Here is a 22742-nt window from a genome sequence, read left to right on the forward strand (position 1 = left end):
CCGCCCAAATCAATGTAATTAATATACTGTTCAATTTGCGAAAGAACCAGTCTTCCAGAGGAAATAAAACGTTGTGGACTAAACCGAGGCAACGGGGAAGGAAGCGCATCTTAGCTAGCGCCACTCTTCCCATCACCGAAAGCGGGACACTATTCCAGAATTTAACAGAGTTTTCTAGTCCCTGCACCACCCTGTCCACATTTTGTAGCTTATGCTGGTCTACACTGTGCGTTACTCTGATCCCCAAATATCGAAAGCTGTCCAGCTCCCATCGAAGCCCCACATTCCGCAGTTGCAATCTTGGTCTCCCCACCAGGTCTCCTAAAGGAAAGAACATTGACTTAGGTTTGTTAATTCGGAGACCAGCAACCTCGCCAAAGTCTTCCAATAACTGCGCCAGGATAGGCATGGATACCTCAGGTGCCCGTATGTAGACCAGGGTGCCATTGGTGTAGAGCAAGACTCTATGGGTTGTACCTGTTATTTCAATATCCCACGGCACCAATTCCGCCCTCAGCAACATGCAAGTGGCTCTATTGCCATGGCAAACAACAGGGGCAATAGGGGGCACCCCTGTCTATTGCCTCTCCCCACCCGCCAGGCATCCAAGATCTCCCACCCCCTCTCCCCAACCTCAATGCATACCGACGGGTCCGTGTATAAGAGGCTTATCCAGGAGCAGAAAACGGGACCAAATCCCCATACCTCGCAGCACCACCTTTGAGAAGGCCCACAACGCATCAAATGCCTTTTCAAGGTCCAGGGAGACCAACGCCTACACTCCACCCGCCTCTATCGTCTCATGGAGTATATGCGTCAGCCTGCGAAGATTGCGCGTGGTGCTGCGTGCCGCCATGAAACCACACTGGTCCTCATGCACTAAGCCCTGGATCACCCCGGTCAATCATGTTCCTAGTATTTTGCAGAGTATTTTAAGATCTATGTTTGACATGGTGAGAGGCCTATATGCAGTAGGATCCAGTAAACACCCCCCTGGTTTCGGTATCAGGCATACCACCCCTTCCCTCATGGTCTGTGGGAGGACCCCGATCCGGCGTGCCTCACAGAAGACCTCCAGCAGTATGTCTCCCAATGTGGTTGCGAAGGCTTTGTAGAGCTCCACCGGGAAGCCATCGCTGCACGGCGCTTTGGAAGCTGTGAACGCTTTACAGACGTCGGTCACCTCTTCCAGAGATATGTCCTCCTCAAAGCCCTGAGCCCCATCCCCATTCAGACAAGGCAGTTTCACCCGTGCCAGAAACCCCTCTAACCGAGCCTCATCAGCCTGTGGTCCTGCCTAGTACATTGTCTTAACATATTCCTACAGCGCCAGTAAAATGTTGCACCGCCAGGACAGGAGCTGTCCCTGCCCACTACAGATAGCTAAAATGGGGTCACCTCCTTCTCCCTACGAAGCAACCATGCCAAAGGCCTGCCTGGTTCATTTCATTTTCTATGGAGCTTCTGACGATATGCCTCAAGTCCAGTTTTTTCCAGTGTGTCCCAGTGCAAGTGGATTGCCCTGTGGGTGGCAAGTATCTCCTTATGCATTTCTGCTGTGTGTGGTACCTTCCCCTGTAGCTCTGCTAATCGATCCCCTTGTTTTGTCAGGTCTGCCAGGAGTATTCAGCGTACACCACTAATTTGTGCAGAGGTCAAAGTTGAGGACATTTAACGTGGGCTCCTGTGGAGACGGGGGCTCTCGGAATCAGGCCTGCCTGCAGGTAAGTACCCAGGGCTTTGTAGGGCAGACCTGGGTTGTTTAGATGAGCACTGAGGTCTGGGAGGGGGGCACAAGCAGGCACCAAACACACACCCTCAGTTGCACAGGGGCGGCCGGGTGCAGGGTGCAAACAAGACGTCTGCTCCCAATGCTGGTCTATAAGGGGACCCCAGGACTCAATCAGATGCTGCATGCGAGGTCCAGGGGTTCGGTTCAGACAAACCACAGGCTGGACAGTGAGGAGGGCCGTCTGAGGGCTCAGGGTGCAGTGGTCTTTTAGGCATCGGATATCTTCGTCTGGAGCATTCGCAGTCATGGGGGTCCTCGGGATTCACACTGTAGGTGTAGTCGTGGAGGGGTGGAGAGGTCAACCCAGGGTGAGCACTTGCTCGCAATCGCCTGGGGACTCTCTCTAGCTGGTTGGGCCACCTGGACATGGGCTGAAGGTGTCGGGTGCAGAGTGGGCAGGACTCACAGATCCGGGGAGGCTCAAGAGTCCCTTTGCTGTTGGTTCTTATTGGACAGGGCCGCTTGTCCACAGGAGTTCTTGGTCCTTTGTGATGAAGGGCAGTCCTCTGGAACGTGGCAGAGGTCGCTGGTCCTGCAGGATGCATCGCTTTCTTGTTGCAGGTTCTCTGAAGCAGGAGACAGGCTGGTAGGGCAGGGGCCATGTCAGCTTGCGTCTTCCTTCTTCTCTGATGGGGGTTCAGCTCAGCAGTCCTTCTCCTTTCTTGTGAGGTCGCCAGGAATCTAGGGGTGTTACAGGGGTCAGAGGGTAGTAGCCAATGGCTACTGTCCCCGAGGGTGGCTACACCCTTCTTGTGCCCACTCCCTTTGGGGAGGGGGACACAAACCTAGCCATACTGGTCCCTGTCCTCCAAACTAAGATGGAGGATTCTGCAGGGAGGGGGTCACCTTAGCTCTGGACACCTTAGGGGTGGTCCCAGCTGGGGTAGTCACTCCTTCCTGCTTCCCTAATTTTCCAGCCAGACTTGCCGACAAAAGTGAGGCTTTGTCTGGGGGCAGGCAACTTCACTAGCTGGGGCGCCCTGGGGAACTGCAACAAGAGGCTTGAGCCTTTGAGTCTCACCGCCAGGTGTTACAGTTCCTGCAGGGGGGAGGTGTGATGCACCTCTACCCAGGACAGGCTTTGTTTCTGGCCACAGAGAGCTAAAAGGCCCTCCCGCATGGGGTCAGAAAGTTGCCTGAAAGTGGCAGGCTGGAACAGACCAGTCAGTCCTACACTGAGGATTGGGTCAGATATAGGGGGCATCTCTAAGATGCCCTCTGTGTGCTTTTTAGACTAAATTCAACACTGGCTTCAACGTTGGCTTATTGTGCTGAGAAGCTTGATACCAAACTTCACAGTATTCAGTGTAGCCATTATGGAGCTGTGGAGTTCGTTTTGACAAACTCCCAGACCATATACTTAATATGGCCACACTGTACTTACAATGTCTAAGAATAGACAGACACTGTAGGGGCATAGTGCCCATGCAGCTATGCCCTCACCTGTGGTATAGTGCACGCTGCCTTAGGCTGTAAGGCCTGCTAGAGGGGTGACTTACCTATGCCACAGGCAGTGTTTTGTGGGCATGGCATCCTGAGGGGGATGCCATGTCGACTTTGCCTTTTTCTCCCCACCAACACACACAATCTGCAATGGCAGTGTGTATGTGTTAGGTGAGGGGTCCCTTAGGGTGGCACAACACATGCTGCAGCCCTTAGGGACCCTCCCTGGCCACAGGGCCCTTGGTAGCACTGGTACTTTTGTTTTTTACAAGGGACTTATCTGTGTGCCAGGGGTGTGCCAATTGTGGAGACAATGGTACAGTTTTAGGAAAAGAACACTAATGCTGGGGTCTGGTTATCAAGCACACTCTCAGTGAAGTCAGCATCAATATCATTCAAAAAGTGTGTGTGTTGGAGGGGGGGGGGGGGGGGGGTGACACACGTAGGCGTAGATGTCTGAGCACTTCATTCATATTAAATTGCCAGTGGGCTGTAGGTATGAGTGGTGAGCAGGGTTATCTGTGCAGCGCCCCGACACTGGAAGTACAAAAGTAGGATTTGCACGTGGAGTTACCACTTGTGGACCTGTTTATGCCAGGTCACTGCCCACTCCTGGACGTTACTCCACCAGAAGGTGTAGGCGGTGGCAGAGATAGCATGGCCAGATATCCTGCGCTAGTGTGGAGAGTGGGGGAGAGGGTGTACCCCGCCTTGCTTCTGTAGGTTATCCATGATGGTCATATTGTCTGGATAAGGACTATTGTGCCCCAAATGACTTGAAGGAAGGCCTTGAATGGAGAAGGATGCGTGTGGTTAGTAGCTGGAGATAGCTGATGTGCCGCCTCTGGTAGTGCAGGGGGTCGGGTACCCCACACTCTGTTTCCATATGCACGGAGTGTGTGCTCAGCCAGCGAGAGGCAGCTGTGGTAATGGTTACTTGTGGAATGTTGTGAGAGAAAGGCCCACTATGCAAGAGGCTGCTACTGTTCCACCACTGCAAACAGCTATCGGGGCTAGCCTTTACCCACAGCAGATCTTCGTAGTGACCATCCACTTCTGACCATGGAGACTAATGGGCCGAAAGCATTCCTGCAGCAGGTGCACGTGGAACAAAGTATAGGATACTGTTTACGATGCAGGAGCCCATCATCCCTTGAAGGCACATAAACGTTTTCACTGACTTGAAGGGGCTGAAAAAGAGGTTGAGAGCTGCTGGAATGCCAACAACCTTTGCAGAGTAGTGTAGCTTTGCCAATGTCTGCAGGGCCATGAAGCAGGGAGATCATAGAATGTGTGTGAACCAGGCACTGTTGCTTACCTGCCCACTTGAACAGCCAATCGCCGAGGTAGGGGAAAACATTCACCCCCCCCAAACCCCCTCTTAGATGAGCGGCTACCACTTTATAAAGGTCCTTGGAGTGGTGGCAACTCAAAAGCAAAGCACCTTGATTTGGTAATGACAACTTCTTAGCACAAAGTGGAGGAAGCCCCAGTCAGCAGGAGGATGGGGATCTGAAAGTAAGCCTCCTTCAGGTTTAGCGACGTTATGTAGTCGTCTTGTTGGAGCAGAGGAATACCATCCTGCAGGGCTGACATGTGAAAATCCAGACAGGATGTATTAAATGAGGTGCCTGAAATATAAGATGGCCTGAGGGAGCTGTTCTTGGGTGTGAGGAAGTAAAGAGCAGATACCCTTGCCCCAGCTTTGGGGAGCAGCCCCTGAACTTCATCTTCTGGAAGGCTGAGATGTGTATGGAATGGGAAGCTGGGCAGGGTTGTGAGCTCTAGACAGTAGCCATGGTGAACCACCACCAGTACCCACTGATCTGATGTGATTCCCTTACAGCAAGAGAGGAAATATTACAATCTTCCCCTTACAGGTGATGTGGGGAGCCACCCCTTCCCTCATCTTACAGGCACACCTGCTGTACCCCTAGTCTACCCGTTAGTGGAAAGGCTGCTGTTGTCTCTGGTAGGAATGGTGGGGTCAGAAGAGATGTCCTTTGCTGTGTCCATGGCATCGACAGTGCAAAGGGTGGTAGTGTAGAAGATGGTCTTGTCCTCAGACACTAGCTCCTCCCCCTTTTCCTAAACTCCTCAGGGAGATGCTTCACTAGCTCCTGCATTTCTTCTCACTGGACTCTACTGTAGTGGAAAAGGAACCCCATAAAGTTAGCTATGCACCAGTGGGTAACCAGCCCTATGGCTACACACTTGCTGGCTGCCTCCAGCTCCTTTCTCTCCTTGTCAGGCACCACCTGCAGCTTGAGCAGGGTCCCACTTGCATGCCAGGAAGTTGGGTAGGAAATAGTCCCTCATGTAGACAGTCACTCGGAAGGGCTTGTTCTTCTCCACCCTCGGTGTTACTATCCTGGCCTTCAAGGGTTCTCTGAATGTCTCTGGGGTGGACTTGAGCATGCCTTCCAGCATGGGCAGAAACTCTGTCTGCTTCGGCTTGGACAACGTCTTTACAAGGAAATGCTCTTCTTCGTGGAGGACATGTTCATCATGTAAAAGGTGCATGCCCCCCGGATGTCCTTGTGATAGGCCGTTGTATAGTCAGGGGCAGATATTCTCTTCTGAGGCAGAGTCTGTGGGTTTTGGAGGGGGTGGCTGTGCTGAAACCTTACTTGCAAGGGGATGGTTAAAGAGGTGCTTCTGCCTTGCATCAGACTCCTTTGGAGAATCGGCTGCTCGGAGGCTTCGGAGCCAGTCGTCAAGGGTGTTCCAGATTCAACAATGGCTTTGAAGTCTATGAGGGCTTCAGCATCAAAGCCATCGTTGAGGTCTTTTGGTGGCCTTGGTGCTCAATACTCTTGACCGGATCCTTTTACGGATCTGGAGCCTTCACTTATTGCTGACTGGAGCAGGAAGGCAGCAGAGGGCCTGGCAGTTGCCATATTTTGTGCACTGGCCTCGATGCCAGACTCCCTCGGGAGCGGAGCTCCACCTCAGCTCAAGTTCTCTTAGGAGTGGGCATGGGAACCAATGGTACTTGTGACCATGGTGGAGGTCTCCATCCAAAGGTCGCTGTCTTGGCAGTCAGTGGAGCCTCTTCCGAGTTGGATCTGCTTGTAGAGATGGCTTCTGGGCTGGGGGTCAGGTAATGCGGCAGGGTGCCTGAAAGGTCAGAACCATCTCCTTCCTGGGCACTGAAGATGTCGGGCGTGGTGGCAGCAGACAGGTGGTCCATTTGTTTGTGTGCCCAATGCCTCGCCTTCGGTACTTCAAAAGGCACTGGCTTTCCTGGCACAAAATTTAAGGCCCCAGGCTGCCCTGCTTGGTGCAGAACCACATGGCATTTGTGCTGTCTGTCAAGACTTGCACTGGCCTTCCACCGATGGATGACTGAAAAGCTTTCAGAGCCAACTGGATGGCATGATGCTCCAAGACACTGATGTAGTGCTTTCATTCTACTAGGGACGATAGACCCCAGATCTTCACCTCCCCCAGGTTTATTGCCCCAACCCAGTGACAGTGCTTTCAGGTGGAGTAGGGAGAATGGCCTGCCGTATGACCACCTCCCACTACTGAAGATGGTGAGCTATCCCCTTCAAGATGAAGATGCTGCCGAGAGGCAGCACAGTGAGGTGGCCTCTGGAAATGACTGGAGGATGTTCCTTCAGCAGTGTAAGAAGAATTGAGGCCCTTACTGACTGCATGCGGTTCTGAAGTTGCTTACCTTCAGTAATGCTAGTTTTGGTACAGACTAACCGCAGATTACTCACCTTCTGAATATTCCTCAGGTGTCAGGTTGAATCCGGGAACTTTTGAGTAGTACCTCTGTATGCAGGTTGGTGGCACCTTGTTGCTCCACAATGATGCAGTCAACTCCAGAAATGACGCTTGAAACCTCTATAGGCACCACTCCCACGTGTGGACGTCAGCTGGTTTTGAGAGGATTCGCACCCCAAGACCGAGAGCCCCAAAAGAAATGTATTGACCTGTGTGCAGATTCCTAGACTTGGAACCTTAGTAAAGGAGAAAGTCCAATGCACAGAACGGGGAGGATGGGAGAGTGGGTGAGAAACCTGCGGTTAGATAGAAACTCCACCATTAAAATCATTACCGCTTATACAGAGACTTCTAACTGCAGGTTCTTCACTTTTTGAATAGAAGCCAAAGTACCACCTACTTGGAAATAAGTCTGTGAATGGACTTAAACCAAAACGTCCTAAAGGACTGATGAACAGGCGAAATGCCTCTCTGTGAACTTGGCTGTTCAGACTGCTTTCTGAATGTATAAAGAGACGCCCACATAACTGCCTGGCAGATGTCAAGGGGGAAAGGTTGTGTATCTTGACAGGTGGAGGCCAAGTTCAACCCCTCCAGTCAATGATCTAGACAATTTTGGCTTGAGAGGCTCCAACTACCCAGACCGAAGTCAGGGCATTCCTTGGTTGAACTGGATACTATAGGAGGTTTGTGAAAGATTATGGCACCATAGTGGTCCCCTCACAGAACGTACCTCCAAGAAAATGCCCAAAAAGATCAACTGGACGGTGAGTTGTCAAAAGGCTTTTGACCCTCTTAAGGATGCAGTGTGCTCTGCCCCAGTTCTGAAAGCTCCAGATTACTCCAGGCAGTTTATCGTCTGCAAACAGTTGCTTCAGAACTTGGGATAGGAGCAGTCCTAACCCAGACATATGATGAGGAACATGACCAGCCTGTTGCTTTTGTAAGCAGATGACTACTCCCTAGGGAACAAAAATGGAGTGACAGTGGGGAAAGCCTTTGCTGCTGTCTGGGCCTTGAAGAAGCTGAGGTCATACTTGTTTGCCTCTCACTTCATAGTTCAGACAGACTACAGGTCTCTCAAGTGGCTCCAACAGATAAAAGGTGAAGACCTCAAACTAATTAGGTGGTCCATATCTCTACAGGGAATGGACTTTCAAGTGGAACACAGACCTAGGACTGCCCATGCCAATGCAGATGGCCTTTCTAGGTTCTGCCACTTAGATGATGAAGAACTCCCCAGGGAAGGGTAGGTTCATCACCTTTGGTGGGGCGTTTGGCAGCGGGCATGGGTACTGAAGAGGACCCCCCCAGAGCTGCAGCACCAGTTGTGCCACTGGGAGAGGCCCCAAACCAGCCTCATGCAGATTGCCATTGCAAGTGCATGACCAGGTATGTTTAAAAGTTGCAAACTCGACATGGCACTAACCAAAAGCACCCTGTCCACTAACACTGCATGCACTATAGGTAAGTCACCCATCTGGCAGGCCTTACAGCCCTAGGGCAGGGTGCCCTATAATGCATGTGAGGGCATATGTTTGCATGAAAAAATATGCCTCGACTGTGTCTTTACAAAATCCTAAGAAATAGTAAGTGTACAAGGAAGCCGTAGTTAATACATGTGCAGGACACTGTTCGTTACGAGTTAGAGCTACATGATGGCCACTCTGAATACTCGGTTGTTTGGTATCAAACAGGTCAGAATAATAAACCCACACTGATGCCAGTGTTGGATTTATAATAACATGTACCCAAAAGGGCACCTTAGAGGTGCCCCTTTGCAAAACCTACCAGCCCTAGCATGGTTGCGGACTGGTTTTTACCAGCCACACACCACCAGACACAAATTAGGATTACTGGGGTGAGAGCCTCTGCTCTCAGGAACCCGAACACGTAGCCTCCCTGGGTGGAGGGGTTACACCTCCTCCCCGAGACAGGCACCCAGGCTCAGTGGCCAGTTTCAAAGGCTTTACCGCCTTTGAAATCTGACCTCTGACTCTGCTGCTACCAGCAGACTGCCGCCAAACGGTTTCCATCCCCACTTTTAGGGGGAAATCCAGCAGAAAAACGTAGGCAGAGTAGAAGTGGCTACCCTCAGCCCTCCCCCAGGTGTGGCAGGCGAGGTGACCACTCCATTTAATTTTCCTCCATCTTGGATGGCTGGAACATATCCTTTCAGGGTTAAGAATGTGACCTCTTCCCACAGGAAGTGGTACCACATAGTGGTGTAGCCACCCTAAGCTAAGTGGCCTATTGGCCACTACCAGGTGCTCTCCTTAACGCCCACTAAATGTATTATTTAGTGGGCATCCCTAGACCTGCAGATCAGATTTGACGGATACAAGAAGGCCAGCCACAAAGAAGACCCAAGGCTCGAGAACAGAAGTCCTGCTGCCAAAAGAAAAAGGCACCAAACCCTGCCTGCTGTACTAAGGATTCAACAATCGCTGCTGAGGGGTCAAGTGGACATCAGACAGACTCAAAGAAACACCAGAGGACCTCCAAAGTCCTAAAAAATTGCCAAGAACCTCCCTCCAGAGTGACATCACTTCCTCCACCCAGCAGGCAAGAACCTGTGAAGTCCAATTCACTGACCGGCCGCTGACCAACGAGACGGACACAGCAACCAGACCCAATTTTACCCGGAAGTGCCATAGCCCGGGGAACTGGACCCCAATGTCAGACACCCAGAAGAAAAGTCCACTCTGGACTTGCCAAGGACCAGAAGCAAGCTCCATTCGAGGGGCTTCACGATACCCAAGAACCACCCCCCCTCCCCCCCCCCCAGAGTGGCCCTGCAGACCTGCAATCCACCCTCAAAGTGACCTGCACCTGGCTCAAAGACCCTAGGACACACTACCCTTGGCTGACCTTTCTGCAATGCATCCAGCCTCCCTGGCCCCTGAATCGAAAACCAGCTGTGCTCTAAGGTCCCTAACCCCTTGCAAACTCTACACTCCAAGTGGACCCACCAGACTTACATTTGAGTCTTCCTGTGCAGTGTGGGTCTAAGTGGTCCCCTTCTCCGTTCTGCACCAGCGCCAAGACTTTCAGCCGCTGCTCCCACTTGAAACAGGAACCACCCAAACTTCTCCAGCTGGCCCACAGGACATCTCAACGGCGTCGATCTAAAAAGAGAATGTGAGACTTGTGAGAACTGCCCGATTTGAAATGCATTTTTAATGTTTTTTCGATTGATTCCAATGGTGCGTAATTACGCACAAAAAGACTATTTTTGCTAGACTTTGAAAAATCATAACTCTTGGTCTTCATTTTTTTAAATAAAAAAGTATTTTTGCAAATTGGTCTTGAGTTACTCTTTTGAGTGTGTCCACATTTATTAATACAAGGGGTTTAAGATCAGCCTAACTGCTTGACCAGGATACCTCTAAAAATAGAGCATTAGGTGGTCTACAAATCAGTGGTCCCCAACCTTTTGACTTCTGTCAAGCCCCACGTTTTTAATACTGGAACCCGGGGACCCCCACTGAATCAATATTGGAATCCGGGAACCTCCCCACAGAGCCAATACTAAAAGCCGTGGGCCTAAATCTGTTAATATTTTTTCATTTTCTAAGCACTCGGCCCCTCTGAGGGCGCTTTGCGAAACCCCGGGGTTCCCAGGACCACAGGTTGGTAACCACTGGTCTACATAATATATATGGATACCAATGTAGGGTTGCTTGGACGCTCTGCACAGTGGACATCATTTTTGTACACTATCTAGAGGGCCAGATTCAGTCTGACGCCTGGAGAATATTCAAAAGTTGAGGAATCTGTGGTTAGAAGTCTGTCAAAAAGGGTAAAATAACGCCGCTTGCAAGACAACGCAGCAGTTGAGGATGCTTGAGCACTGCAGTCCCATGAGGTGTTGGCGACTTTGGTCACTGCTACATACTCTGGAGCGGAGAAGTCTGGGTCTAGTGCAGATTTGGCTGCGAGATCTGCTGCTGGCGACAGGCTAGACCCCACACGTAGCCTCTGAATTTTCTGTAATGTTGAAACTGAGAAAACAGTAAAGGAACCAAGCCTTGGAGCAGGCTGTAACACTGCTGTCTTGTGACAGCTCCAGCCCGAGTCAGCCTTTTCTCCAAAGAGTCTGGATCCATAAAAAGGCATGTACATTTCCAGAGTGTCAAAAGATAATCCTGTAGCTCACATCCAAGCAGGACATCGGATCACAATACCGGTGCCCATGCAACGCCCCCCAGTCGGTTGTGTCAAGGTCTACCATCAAAATATATTTTGTAGCGTCTTGTCCACCATGAACTGCTGGGGCAAGAAGCTTCTGAACTCGGTAGGGACTGGTGGAAAGATTTTGCTGGACATATGTATAACTTCCCAAAACACAGGCAGCACATAGGGACAGACAAGACAAGATGGTGTTCAAAAATACTCTTTTGCCGAATGTGTCAATGTGTTAAAACTTCCTATCTGGTGGTATAGAAGGAAGTCTGTTTAGGTTAACCTTGCCTGTGGACAAACTTTCAAGAATGTCCACTGGGAGATAAAGGCCAGCTCTCCAAGGACATCCCTGCCATACGTTGAAGACAAATTATCTGCCTCAACCTGATTATACCACACATGCAAAGCACTTTACAAGTAGTGCTTTACGTTTACTCGCTTGACCATCCTGCTATGCTTTGCCTTACCAGACATACTCTGGCAACCCGACCCAAGTATTGCCATGACTCGTACGAATGACAACGATTGTGAATGCCCGGCATGATTAAGTGAGTAGCCTTTCGTGAGTAGCCCCCCACCCCCCTCCAGATTTCATACCTCTTGGGTTTTAGACACAACAAAGTGTACTGCACAATTGTGATACCTCTGATGCACTACTGTTGTGTTTTACATCATGTTTAAAACTCAATAAAAAAAAAAATATTGCCATGGCTCACCAACAGGTCTCCACTTATAAATGCACTGGCTCACACATACCTCGGCCCATGCTTTCAATACTGCTAGAGTCTCCATGGTGGACGTGCTCTCATTGTACAGCTGGTTCTGACCTTCCTTGCCAGCCTGCACTTTGATCAGGGAGGATACCAGGAGTTGATGCACCCTGCGAAGGTCATTGAGGTCGCTCACCACTCCGCTGGTGATCCAGGCACTACAAACCTAACATCAAACAGAGAGACGTTACTTTCATTTATTTTTTTCACAATATCAACATGTTGATATAAAAACCTTCCATGTACTCCCAACTATTCACTGTACAAGATTTCAAACCATATTTCTCTTTCAGTTGCAAACATGTATTACATTAAGAGAACAACAAGGTGTATCCAGCAATACAATCTCACTACATTTGACACAGACATGTACAGATTCCTCATTTGTCTGAAACCCCCTTATGCAGGAAGGTAAGAAAATAAGTTACTTACCTGTAACGGTCGTTCTACAGTATTGGTGTCTTTCATAGATTCACATTCTTGAATCATTCCCCGTCGACGAGATGGGAGTCCCCGGTGCATTATAATAGCAATGTAATGATAAGTAAAGTGTATACAGGCCTAAGGCCTGCCACATTAGTAGTCTATCCGGGAAAAAAGACCCAAAGCAGATTTCAGCCAGTCAGGCTGCCCCTCCCTCTAGAACACGCCTGTGAGAAGCTCCAGTGCCTCAGAGTTTCCCCCAGCACGAGTGCGGAAGTAGGTGAGGTATATAACCCTTAACGGTGAGATTCTCAGGGGAGGCGGGCGGGTCGCATGTGAATCTATGAAAGATTCCAATACTGGAGTACTATTTTACTCAAGTACTGGACGTTTCATAGATTCACATGCTTGAATCAGAGCAGCAAGCAGTAGTGAAGCACACTGTATGATGAACACATTATTATCCCTTGATTGATGCAACTCTATGAACTGAAAAGAAAGCTTTAAATGATTAATTGCTATGGAAACAAAAGGATTATTACACAGTAGAAAACAACAACACCCAGTGTATTGTGAAGGAAAGAAACCTTATTATCAAACAATGTGATGAGAATTATACTGGATAGGAGGGGAAAAAGGAGACTAACACATCTCACCGTTACTGGAACAATGCCGCAGCACCGCGCGCCCCGCTGCCACATCTCATTGGGACGATTCTTCCTGGCAATAACGTTTCGTGAAAGTGTGCGTGCACTTCCAGGTGCCGCCCTGCAATTGTCCGGTATGGGCGCACCAGCGAAGTGCGCCGTGGTTGCTGCCTCAGCGCTAGTGGAATGTGCATGCGATATTCTGCGCAGGGGCTTGCCTGCATCTTTGTGACAATAGTCAATAGCACTAGATATCCATCTAGCAATTCCTTGTTTAGAAATCGGTTGCCCTTTCCTATGGGCACTAAATGACGCAAATAATTGATTTGTTTTCCTAAAACTTCTTGTCCTGTCCAGATAAAATTTAAGATATCTCTTGATATCCAGGGAATGAAGGGACTTTTCCGCTCACGTTAACAGGTATTTGAGAAAATACGACTTTAGTACAACAGGCTGATTAATGTGAAAGTCTGAAGGAACCATGGGTATACATTTTGGATTGGTTTGAAGAATTACTACATTGTCCTTAAACTGCAAAAAAAACGGGCGTTGGTTCAAGAAGGCTTGTATCCGCTAACTCTTCTAGCCGAGGTCAGGGCAAGAATAGGTGCAACTATACATGACAAGAATTAAGTCCGCCCTGTGAACGGACTCAAATGGATGTTTCATTAATTGGGACAAAACTATGTGAAGCTGCCAGGATGGCAGTGGTGGTCTGACTGGTGGGAAAGAACGAAAAAGTCCTTTAAGAAACTGTTTGATAATTCTGGTCGGCCACAAAGATGGTGAGTTTCCTGATCGCCTATAATGCGAAATTGCACCTAAATGGACCCTAACTGAAGCGTTTGCCAAACCTTGCCTGGCTAAATGAAGGCAGTAAGGAAGCACCTGCTCTGGCGATGACGAGAAAGGGTGAACCTGAGCTTGTTTGCACCATATGCAGAATCTTTTTCATTTAAGGAGGTAAGATCTTATGGTACAATCAGCCGCCGCTCTGGCAAGAATGACTATACAATTGGAAGGAACGTTCAAATGTTTGAATTCATGGTGTTCAGCAGCCAGGCAGTCAAATGAAGGGCCGCTGGGTCCGGGTGGAGAACTTGACAGTCGCTCATTGTTAGCAGGCGGGGTATTACTAGCAGAGGGAAGCTGTGGGTCTCTGACAGGATTAGTAGCTGTGTATACCAATGCTGTCGAGGCTACTAGAAGAATTTTGCAGTGCTCGTTCTTGATCTTTGCTAGGACTCTCGGAATGAGGGGAATGGGAGGGAAAGCATAAGCATAAATTTCTGACCATGCCATTGAAAACGCATTACCCCAAGAGCCCGGATGGTGATCCAGACTTGCATAAAATAGGCATTTTGCATTCCAGGGAGTGGCAAAAAGAACAACGTTTGGTTTGCCCCACTGAGAGACAACGTGATCTAGTACACTTTGATTTAACTCCTATTCGTGGTTGGATGCTGTCTGCCTGCTGAGAGTCCGCAATGCCGTTCAGAGTGCCCGGTACATACTCTGCTCGAAGATGCACCCACTATAGGATGGAGCTGTTCCAGATACGTTGAGATAAAAGCAGAGATCTGGTTCCCCCCTGCTTGTCGAGACAGTGCATCATTGTGGTGCTGTCTGTATGTATGAGTACCGATAAATTTCTTATCCTTGGTAGAAAAGCTCAAAGCCCTAAGCGAACTGCTTTTAGTTCCAGATAATTGATATAGTAAACTTTCTGATGTGAATCCCATTTGCCTCCGACTCTTAAATCCTGAAGGAAGGCCCCCCCAACCTTCTAGGGAAGCATCTGTTGTGACCACCCACAGGGCTGGCTGAGGAAGGAAAGAGACCTACTGACAGGTGAGATCCCTGGGTCCACCAAGATAGGTGTGATGTCATGGGTTTTGTAACTTTGATTATGTCATCAAAAGACCCCTTGGATTGCGTCCACTGACCGTCCAGCTGTTCTTGAAGTGGACGCATTCTGAGACAACAGAATGGCACAAGTGGGATGCAGGAAGACATCATTCCTAGCAGGGCCTTGAGGAGGCGAACTGAAACAGACTTTCTTTTTTTAACAAGACTGGCTAAGCCAATTCCTTTTTTCTGTCTCTCTTTTGTAGGACCCGCCTTGTTGTTGGAAGTGTCTAGAACTGCACCTAGAAAGGGTTCTTATTTTCAGGGGTTGAAAAACTGATTTGCTGTGATTGATAGTTTGGCCTAGTTTTCCAAACAAGTCTATGCAGGCCTTTGTCGTTCTCCGAGCCTGCAACCTGGACTTGGCCCTGATGAGCCAGTCGTCCAATTATGGAAAGACTTGATGTTTGTATCTCTGAGGAAAGCCGCTACTGGGGCTAGTGATTTGGTGAAAATTCTGGGGGCCGATTTCAGGCCAAAGGGAAGGACTTTGAACTGTAAATGTTCTCTGGCTACTACGAATCTGAGGAATCTTCTGTGGGACTGATGTATAGGAACATGGAACTATGGGTCCTGAAGATCGAGGATGGACATATAATCCCCTAGATTGAGAAGAGTAAGGATATCTTTTAAAGTAATCATATGGAATGACTGCCTTTTGAGTAAGTATTCAGGTCCCTGAGATCCAAGATTGGACGCCAATCTCCATTTCTTCTGGACAAGAAAGAAACACAAATAAAACACCTTGTTTCTGTCCTGAATAGGAACCCTTTCTATAGCTCCTTTTTTGTGCATTGTTCAGACCTCCTTTCAGAGAAGATTAAGGTGTTTCAGGGAACGCAGAGGAGGAGGTCTTACTGGCGGAATTTGCATGAACTCCATGAATGGCCAAATTGAATTTGGTTTAATACCCAGCGGTCGAGCTGATTATTTGCCAATTGTGTAACTATTGGGAGATCCTCCCTCATTATTGGGCTTGAAGAAGGATGAGTAACCGGAGTAAAAGAGAAGCCATTGCCTGCATCCTGCTTCTCTTGTTTGTCACCTCATTCTTGCTCTCTTTGTGGTTCTAACATATGCTGCCTGTGGAGGCCGCCTCTGCTGATATTGGGGTCAAAAGGATTGGTAACTGGAGAATGAAGAGGGATTTTTAGATTGCTGATAACCCCCTATGTAGGATCGATATCCCCTTCCTCTGGCACCCCGAAAGGCTGTCTTTTGAATTGCAGGGTTCCAAGGGACTTTGCTGTGTCTGTATCGGTTTTGATAGCCTGCAGGGCATAATCAATATGTTTGCCAAATAGGGCTTCTCTATCGAAAGGTAAATCGAGAATTTTGTTCAGGACTTCTGGTCTAAAATAAGTTGCACAAAGCCAGCCCTGTAGCCCGGTCTTCTTAAAACAGCTGCACCTGCTAGCTGACAAAAGGCTGTGGTAGCAATATCCACTGCACAGTCGATTTCTGCAGAAGCCCTTCCCTTCCTGTAATGTCTTGGCTGCTTCTGAATCCTCTGGAAGTTGGTCAATATAAGGAGCAGTGTCTGCCCATAGCTGCCCGTCGTATCTGCCCATTACAGCTAATGAGTGTGACATCCTTACTGAAAGCGAGGACATAGAGGAGAAACGATTCCCTATATTTAGGCCTTCTCCCTTCTGTATCAGGTGGAGCAGAGAGTGGAGCTGAAGGGTTTCTCATACTGCACTGTGCTGCCTGAGTGATAACAGAGTCTGGCTTAGGATGTCCAGTCAGGCACGCTGGGGCATCGTCTGGCGCTTTATATTTCTTTTCCAAGCGGGGTAATACCGTGGTAACAATAGTGGCATTTCTCATTACCGTCAGACCCTCGTTCCATATGTAGTCCACCATGGGCATCGATTTTACACTTTTTTTTAAAAGGCTCCTAAAGTCATAGAGAAAGCAGTACATCTGCTTTGTAGGCACAGGTAGCGCAAATCTCTTTGCTGCCTCCTCCAACAAACAGTGGAATCCACCAATGTCACCCGGTAGAGAGTCGACTGGGACTAGGGAAGGGGAAGACGGTGAAAGTATTGGACAGTCATCCCAATCCGCAATGGGATCTAGTAACTCCCCCTCTTCCCCCGTCATCGTTGGATGTTAAAGGGTCTTGTGGTGGAACAGAAAGAGGTGTATGTAGGGGCACATCCAACGGCAATACCTGCGGTCTAACAGGTGTGGAAGGAGGTGGCGCCGGAGAAGGTATAGATGCCTGCTGGTCTTCAGATTCGACTGGTGGAAATCTTTTCCTATAGTCTGCCAGCACTGATTGGAGGTTTGAAATAAGGGAACTTGGCATAAGGAATATCTGTTCCTGGTACGAAGAGTGATCTTCAGGAGTATAAAAGGATTGAGGGTCATATTGGTTGTCTTCATCCAAATTCTGACACTTCACATGCAGCTCAGAAGGACTATGGGCAGCTCCAAATGGCCCTTACCCATCCAAGTCATCGTCCTCCAAAAGATGAGCAGGAATTAAAGGTGACACCTTACTAGGAGAAGTGTGCGACAGTGTCAGGGGTTTAAATTTTTGAGGTTTCTGTACAATTTCCACCGATGTCGTCGTCGATGGGCCATCGATGCTGTTGTCGTTGACGGTGCTGGCAGTAACGACTGTGTTAGTCTCGTTGATGGAGCAGTCATCTGCAGTAAGGATGTCATAGTCGACGATGGTCTCTTCGTCAGCTTTTCGATGGAGATGACGAGACGGTTATGTTTAGCGTTGACAACTTGACAGAGGGGGCCGTCGTCAATGGTATCGTCGTTGTGTGCACATTGGACGTACTGCATGCTGTATAGACGGTCGTCGTTGTAGAGGTGGTCCGCGATACCCTGCACGCGCTTTAATCGTCAGCAATTTCATCGATGGTTTGACAGATGGCTTCTTGAAAGAACGTTTAGTCTTTGGAGATGGTGCAGGAGGCTCAGATGAGGCAGAATGTTCTCTTCTTTCTCTGTGGGAGGATGCAGACCTCGTGTGAGGAGAACGTGAAGGGCTGTGAGCTTTGTAAGACCCATGTTGGGTCTTTTTGAACGAGTTACTTACCTTCGTTAACGACTTTTCTGGTGGATACATTAGCTACCTGTGGATTCCTCACCTAATGAATACTCCCATGGCGCCAGCATTCGACGGAAATCTTCTTCCTAGTCTCTGCACGTCGACGAGGCCGTCACTCTAGCCCACGCGACGCCGTCTGACGTCATACAGGCAATAAGAGGTCCTCGACGACGTGCAGACGTCAGTACCAACATTTTTTACGTGCATGAGAACAACAACCCAATGCAATGAAAGAGCAAGGCAACATCCCATAACATTGTAAAATACACAACATTGCAATAAAATGGCTGTAAATTTAATATAACTCTTTTTTTTTTTTTAAACAAATATATGCAAATCATGTATATACACAAGATATATACATATATATATATACATATAAATATACACAAGTATCCATATATACAACATCTATTGCAACCTTGAATACCAAGAGGAGCGCACTCAAGGATTACTTGGTAAGACCAGAAAGGCAACGGGGAGGCGGGTGGGACCGTGAGGAATCCACAGGTAGCTAATGTATCCACCAGAAAAGTCGTTACCGAAGGTAAGTAACTCGTTCTTCTGATGGATACAACTACCTGTGGATTCCTCACCTAATGAATAGAGCCCCAAAGCAGTACCACTCCCGGTGGAGGGTGCCTGTATGGTCAAACCAAGAAATCCTGCAGCACTGACCGTGCAAAATGGCCGTCCCTTCTGACCTCAGAGTCCAAACAGTAATGTTTCGCAAAAGTGTGAAGGGACGACCAAGTTGCGGCCTTGCAGATGTCGACCACAGGAACACCTCTGGCCAAGGCCGTAGTGGCCGACTTAGCTCTGGTGGAATGAGCCCTAATGCCATCAGGAGGATCCTTCTTTGCCAAAGAGTAACAGATTTTAATGCAAAGAACAACCCACCTGGAGAGTGTTCTCTTGTGGACTGCCTTTCCTCTACTCTTGCCCACGTATCCGATGAACAGCTGATCCTCCAGCCTGAAATCCTTCGTTCTATCAATGAAGAAGCTCAACGTTCTCTTTGGGTCCAATCAATGTAGTCTCTCTTCCTCCTTTGAAGGATGAGGCGGAGGATAGAACGTGGACAAAATAATTGTCTGGGCCAAATGGAAGGGTGAAACAACCTTCGGGAGGAAAGCAGCCTTGGTCCTCAACACCACCTTATCCCCATAAAAAGTTGTATAAGGGGGTTTTACCGATAAGGCCTGCAACTCACTCACTCTCCTTGCAGATGTTATAGCCACCAGGAAGACTGTTTTAATAACCAAATACCTTAATGGGCAAGAATGCATAGGCTCAAAAGGGGACCCCATAAGGAAAGTGAGGACCAAGGACAAATCCCATTGAGGCATCACAAATGGTTTTGGAGGATATTTATTTAGAAGACCTTTCAAGAATCTGAGAACAATAGGGGATTTAAATAACGATGGTTGATCTGAAAGACAAATGAAGGCTGACAGGGCAGACAAATAACCTTTAATGGTAGCCAATGCACAACCTTTCTGCGCTAGAGACAGAGCAAAAGACAAAACATCTGACAGATGAGCATGTAAGGGATCAATCTGTCTCTCTCCACACCAGATAACAAATTTAGACCACCTATTAGCGTAGATAGATTTAGTGGAGTGTCGCCTGGCCGCTAAGATAACATCCACTACATCAGGCGGGAGAGAGAAGGAACTCAGGTTGCCCCGTTCAATCTCCAGGCATGTAGGTGTAGACTCTGGAGGTTGGGGTGTAAAACCTGCCCCTGCGACTGCGAGAGGTCTGCCCTGAGAGGGAGACAGAGCGGAGGGCACAGCGAGAGTTGAAGAAGGTCGGAGTACCACACCCTCCTTGGCCAATCCGGAGCTATTAAGATGACTTGAGCCCGGTCTTGGCGAATCTTCCTCAACACTCGAGGAATCAAGGGTATGGGGGGGAAACGCGTAAAGCAACTGGTCGCACCAGGTTATCAGAAACGCGTCCCCCAATGCTCCCTGCACCGGATACTGGAGGCTGCAGAATAACAGACAATGCGCGTTCTCCCGAGTGGCAAACAGATCTATCCGAGGAAACCCCCACATCTGGAAGATTAAACGGACTTGATCTGGATGGAGACGCCACTCGTGGTCGGCCGAGAATTGGCGACTGAGACTGTCCGCACGTACATTCAAGACCCCGGCCAGATGATTTGCTACCATGCAAATCTGATGGTCCTTTGCCCAGGACCATAGTCGAAGAGCTTCTCTGCAGAGAAGGTACGACCCTACTCCTCCCTGTTTGTTTATGTACCACATCGTGGTAGTATTGTCCGTCAGGACCTGTACCGACTGACCACGAAGGGAAGGGAGGAAGGCCTTGAGAGCCAGACGTACAGCCCGTAACTCTAACAGATTGATATGAAACCTCTGTTCCTCTGGAGACCAAAGTCCTTTGATCTCCAGATCCCCCAGATGAGCTCCCCAACCTAGAGTGGAAGCATCCGTTATGACCGTGGCCACTGGTGGCGACTGCGCGAACGGCTTTCCTTGTGAAAGATTGTTGCTCGCAATCCACCACTTCAAGTCCACAGCAGCATCTCTGGAGATCTTGACCACACCTTCTAGATCTCCCTTGTGTTGAGACCACTGCCTTCGGAGGCACCACTGAAGAGCCCTCATGTGCCAGCGAGCATGCGTGACCAACTGTATGCAGGAGGCAAACAGACCAAGCAGACGAAGGACCTTGAGGACTGGAACTACCGCTCCATTTCGAAACATTGGAACCAATTCCTGAATATCTTGAACCCGCTGAGGCGGAGGAAAGGCTCGATTCAATGTTGTATCCAGTACTGCCCCTATGAACAGGAGGCGCTGAGAGGGCTCCAGGTGAGATTTGGGCACGTTCACCGAAAAGCCCAGGTCGAACAACAACTGGGTTGTTGACTGCAGATGATACGACACAAGCTCCGGGGACTTGGCTTTTATCAACCAGTCGTCCAAGTAAGGGAATACTGCTATCCCCTTCCTTCTGAGCTCTGCCGCAACCACTGACATCACCTTCATGAAGACTCGAGGTGCTGAAGTAAGACCAAACGGGAGGACCGCAAACTGATAGTGCTGCGACCCTACCACAAACCGGAGATACTTCCTGTGCGACTTGAGTATCGGGATATGAAAATAAGCATCCTGCAAGTCGACAGACACCATCCAATCTTCTTTGTTCAACGCCAAAAGCACCTGTGCTAGGGTCAGCATCTTGAACTTTTCCTGATTGAGGAACCAATTCAAGATCCTCAGATCCAGGATCGGTCTCAACCGACCATCTTTCTTGGGAATCAGGAAGTACCTTGAGTAACAACCTTGACCCCTTTCTTGCTCTGGAACCAACTCCACTGCGCCCTTTGAAAGGAGGACTTGAACCTCCTGTTCTAGCAACAGGAGGTGTTCTTCTGAACAATAAGATGGGCGGGGCGGGAGGGGGGGCGGAAACTCCCGAAAGGGAAGGGTGTAGCCTTTCTCCACAATACTGATAACCCAAGTGTCCGTTGTAATAGTCTCCCACTTGTGGAGAAAATGCCGTAATCTTCCCCCACAGGAGAGGAATGAGTGGGAAATGGTGGAAGCCTAAGGCTGCTTTCCCTGCTGCACCCCTCCAGAGGACGAGGAAGAGGCAGAGTGCTGTTGAGAGGCTCCTCTGGTGCGGGCCCTACCTCTCCCTCTAAATGATCTATAGGGGTGGGAAGAGGCGGGTTGCTGGAATATCCCCCGAAAGGAAGAGGAGGAAGAGCCACGCCCAAATCCACGAAACCTCCTGAAAAATCTGGAAGAGGCAGAGGAAGAAGGAGCCCTAACGATTTGGCTGTGGCCCTGCTCTCCTTAAATCGCTCCAAGGCCGAATCTGCCTTTGCTCCAAACAGTTTGTCCCCATCAAACGGTAGGTCTAATAGGGTCGACTGTACATCCGCAGAAAACCCTGAATTACGGAGCCAGGCCTGTCTCCTTGCCACCACAGCCATGCCCATCGCCCTAGCCACCGAGTCGGTCGTGTCCAGTCCAGACTGGATAATCTGGGTTGCAGCAGCCTGGGCGTCTGAGACAAAATCCAAGAGTCCCTGGGGAAGCTCTGTAAAAGAAGATAAAATATCATCCATAAGAGCATGGACATATCTCCCCAGAATGCAAGTTGCGTTGGTGGCCTTCAACGCCAAACTGCAAGAAGAAAATATCTTCTTGGATTGCGCATCCAGTTTTTTGGAGTCCCTGTCTCCTGGCACCGTCGGGAAGGATCCAGGCGGTGATTTTGAAGAACAGGAGGCTTGTACCACCAAGCTCTCCGGCGTAGGGTGTCTTGAAAGAAAGCCAGGGTCAGATGGTGCAGTCCGATATCTCCTGGCCACAGCCCTATGAACTGCCGAGGAAGATACAGGCTTCTTCCAAACCTCCAACACCGGATCAAGCAAAGCCTCATTAAACGGCAAGAGAGGCTCCGCTGCAGCAGAGGCCGGATGCAGCACCTCCGTCAATAAATTTTGCTTCGCCTCTGCCACCGGCAAAGGCAGGCCCAGAAAATTAGCCGCCTTCCTCACCATCGCGTGAAAGGAAGCAGCCTCCTCCGTATACTCCCCTGGAGATGAAAGGTCCCACTCAGGGGAAGTATCCAGCCCACTGGCCGTATCCAGACCATGCAGTCCATCACTCGAGTCCTCAACCTCTCCTTCCTCCAGGACTCGCTGGTACTCCTGCTCTTCCAACAGACGGAGAGCACGCCTCCTTGAATGGAATGTAGTCTCTGCTCAATGCGCGGAG

General features: G+C 49.3%; 1 protein-coding gene across 4 annotated transcripts in view; it reads right to left on the minus strand.

Moving 5' to 3' along the window:
• HEATR5A (HEAT repeat containing 5A) overlaps positions 1-22742 on the minus strand; it is a 362218-nt gene that overhangs the window by 103567 nt on the left and 235909 nt on the right. For all 4 annotated transcript variants that reach the window (XM_069209087.1, XM_069209090.1, XM_069209089.1 and 1 more), the window contains exon 27: positions 11912-12091. In XM_069209087.1, the coding sequence (XP_069065188.1) occupies positions 11912-12091 (180 nt within the window). The remainder of the gene's footprint in view (positions 1-11911; positions 12092-22742) is intronic.

This window comes from Pleurodeles waltl, chromosome 9 (genome assembly GCF_031143425.1).
Source record: "Pleurodeles waltl isolate 20211129_DDA chromosome 9, aPleWal1.hap1.20221129, whole genome shotgun sequence".
In the NCBI taxonomy this organism is placed as follows: domain Eukaryota; kingdom Metazoa; phylum Chordata; class Amphibia; order Caudata; family Salamandridae; genus Pleurodeles; species Pleurodeles waltl.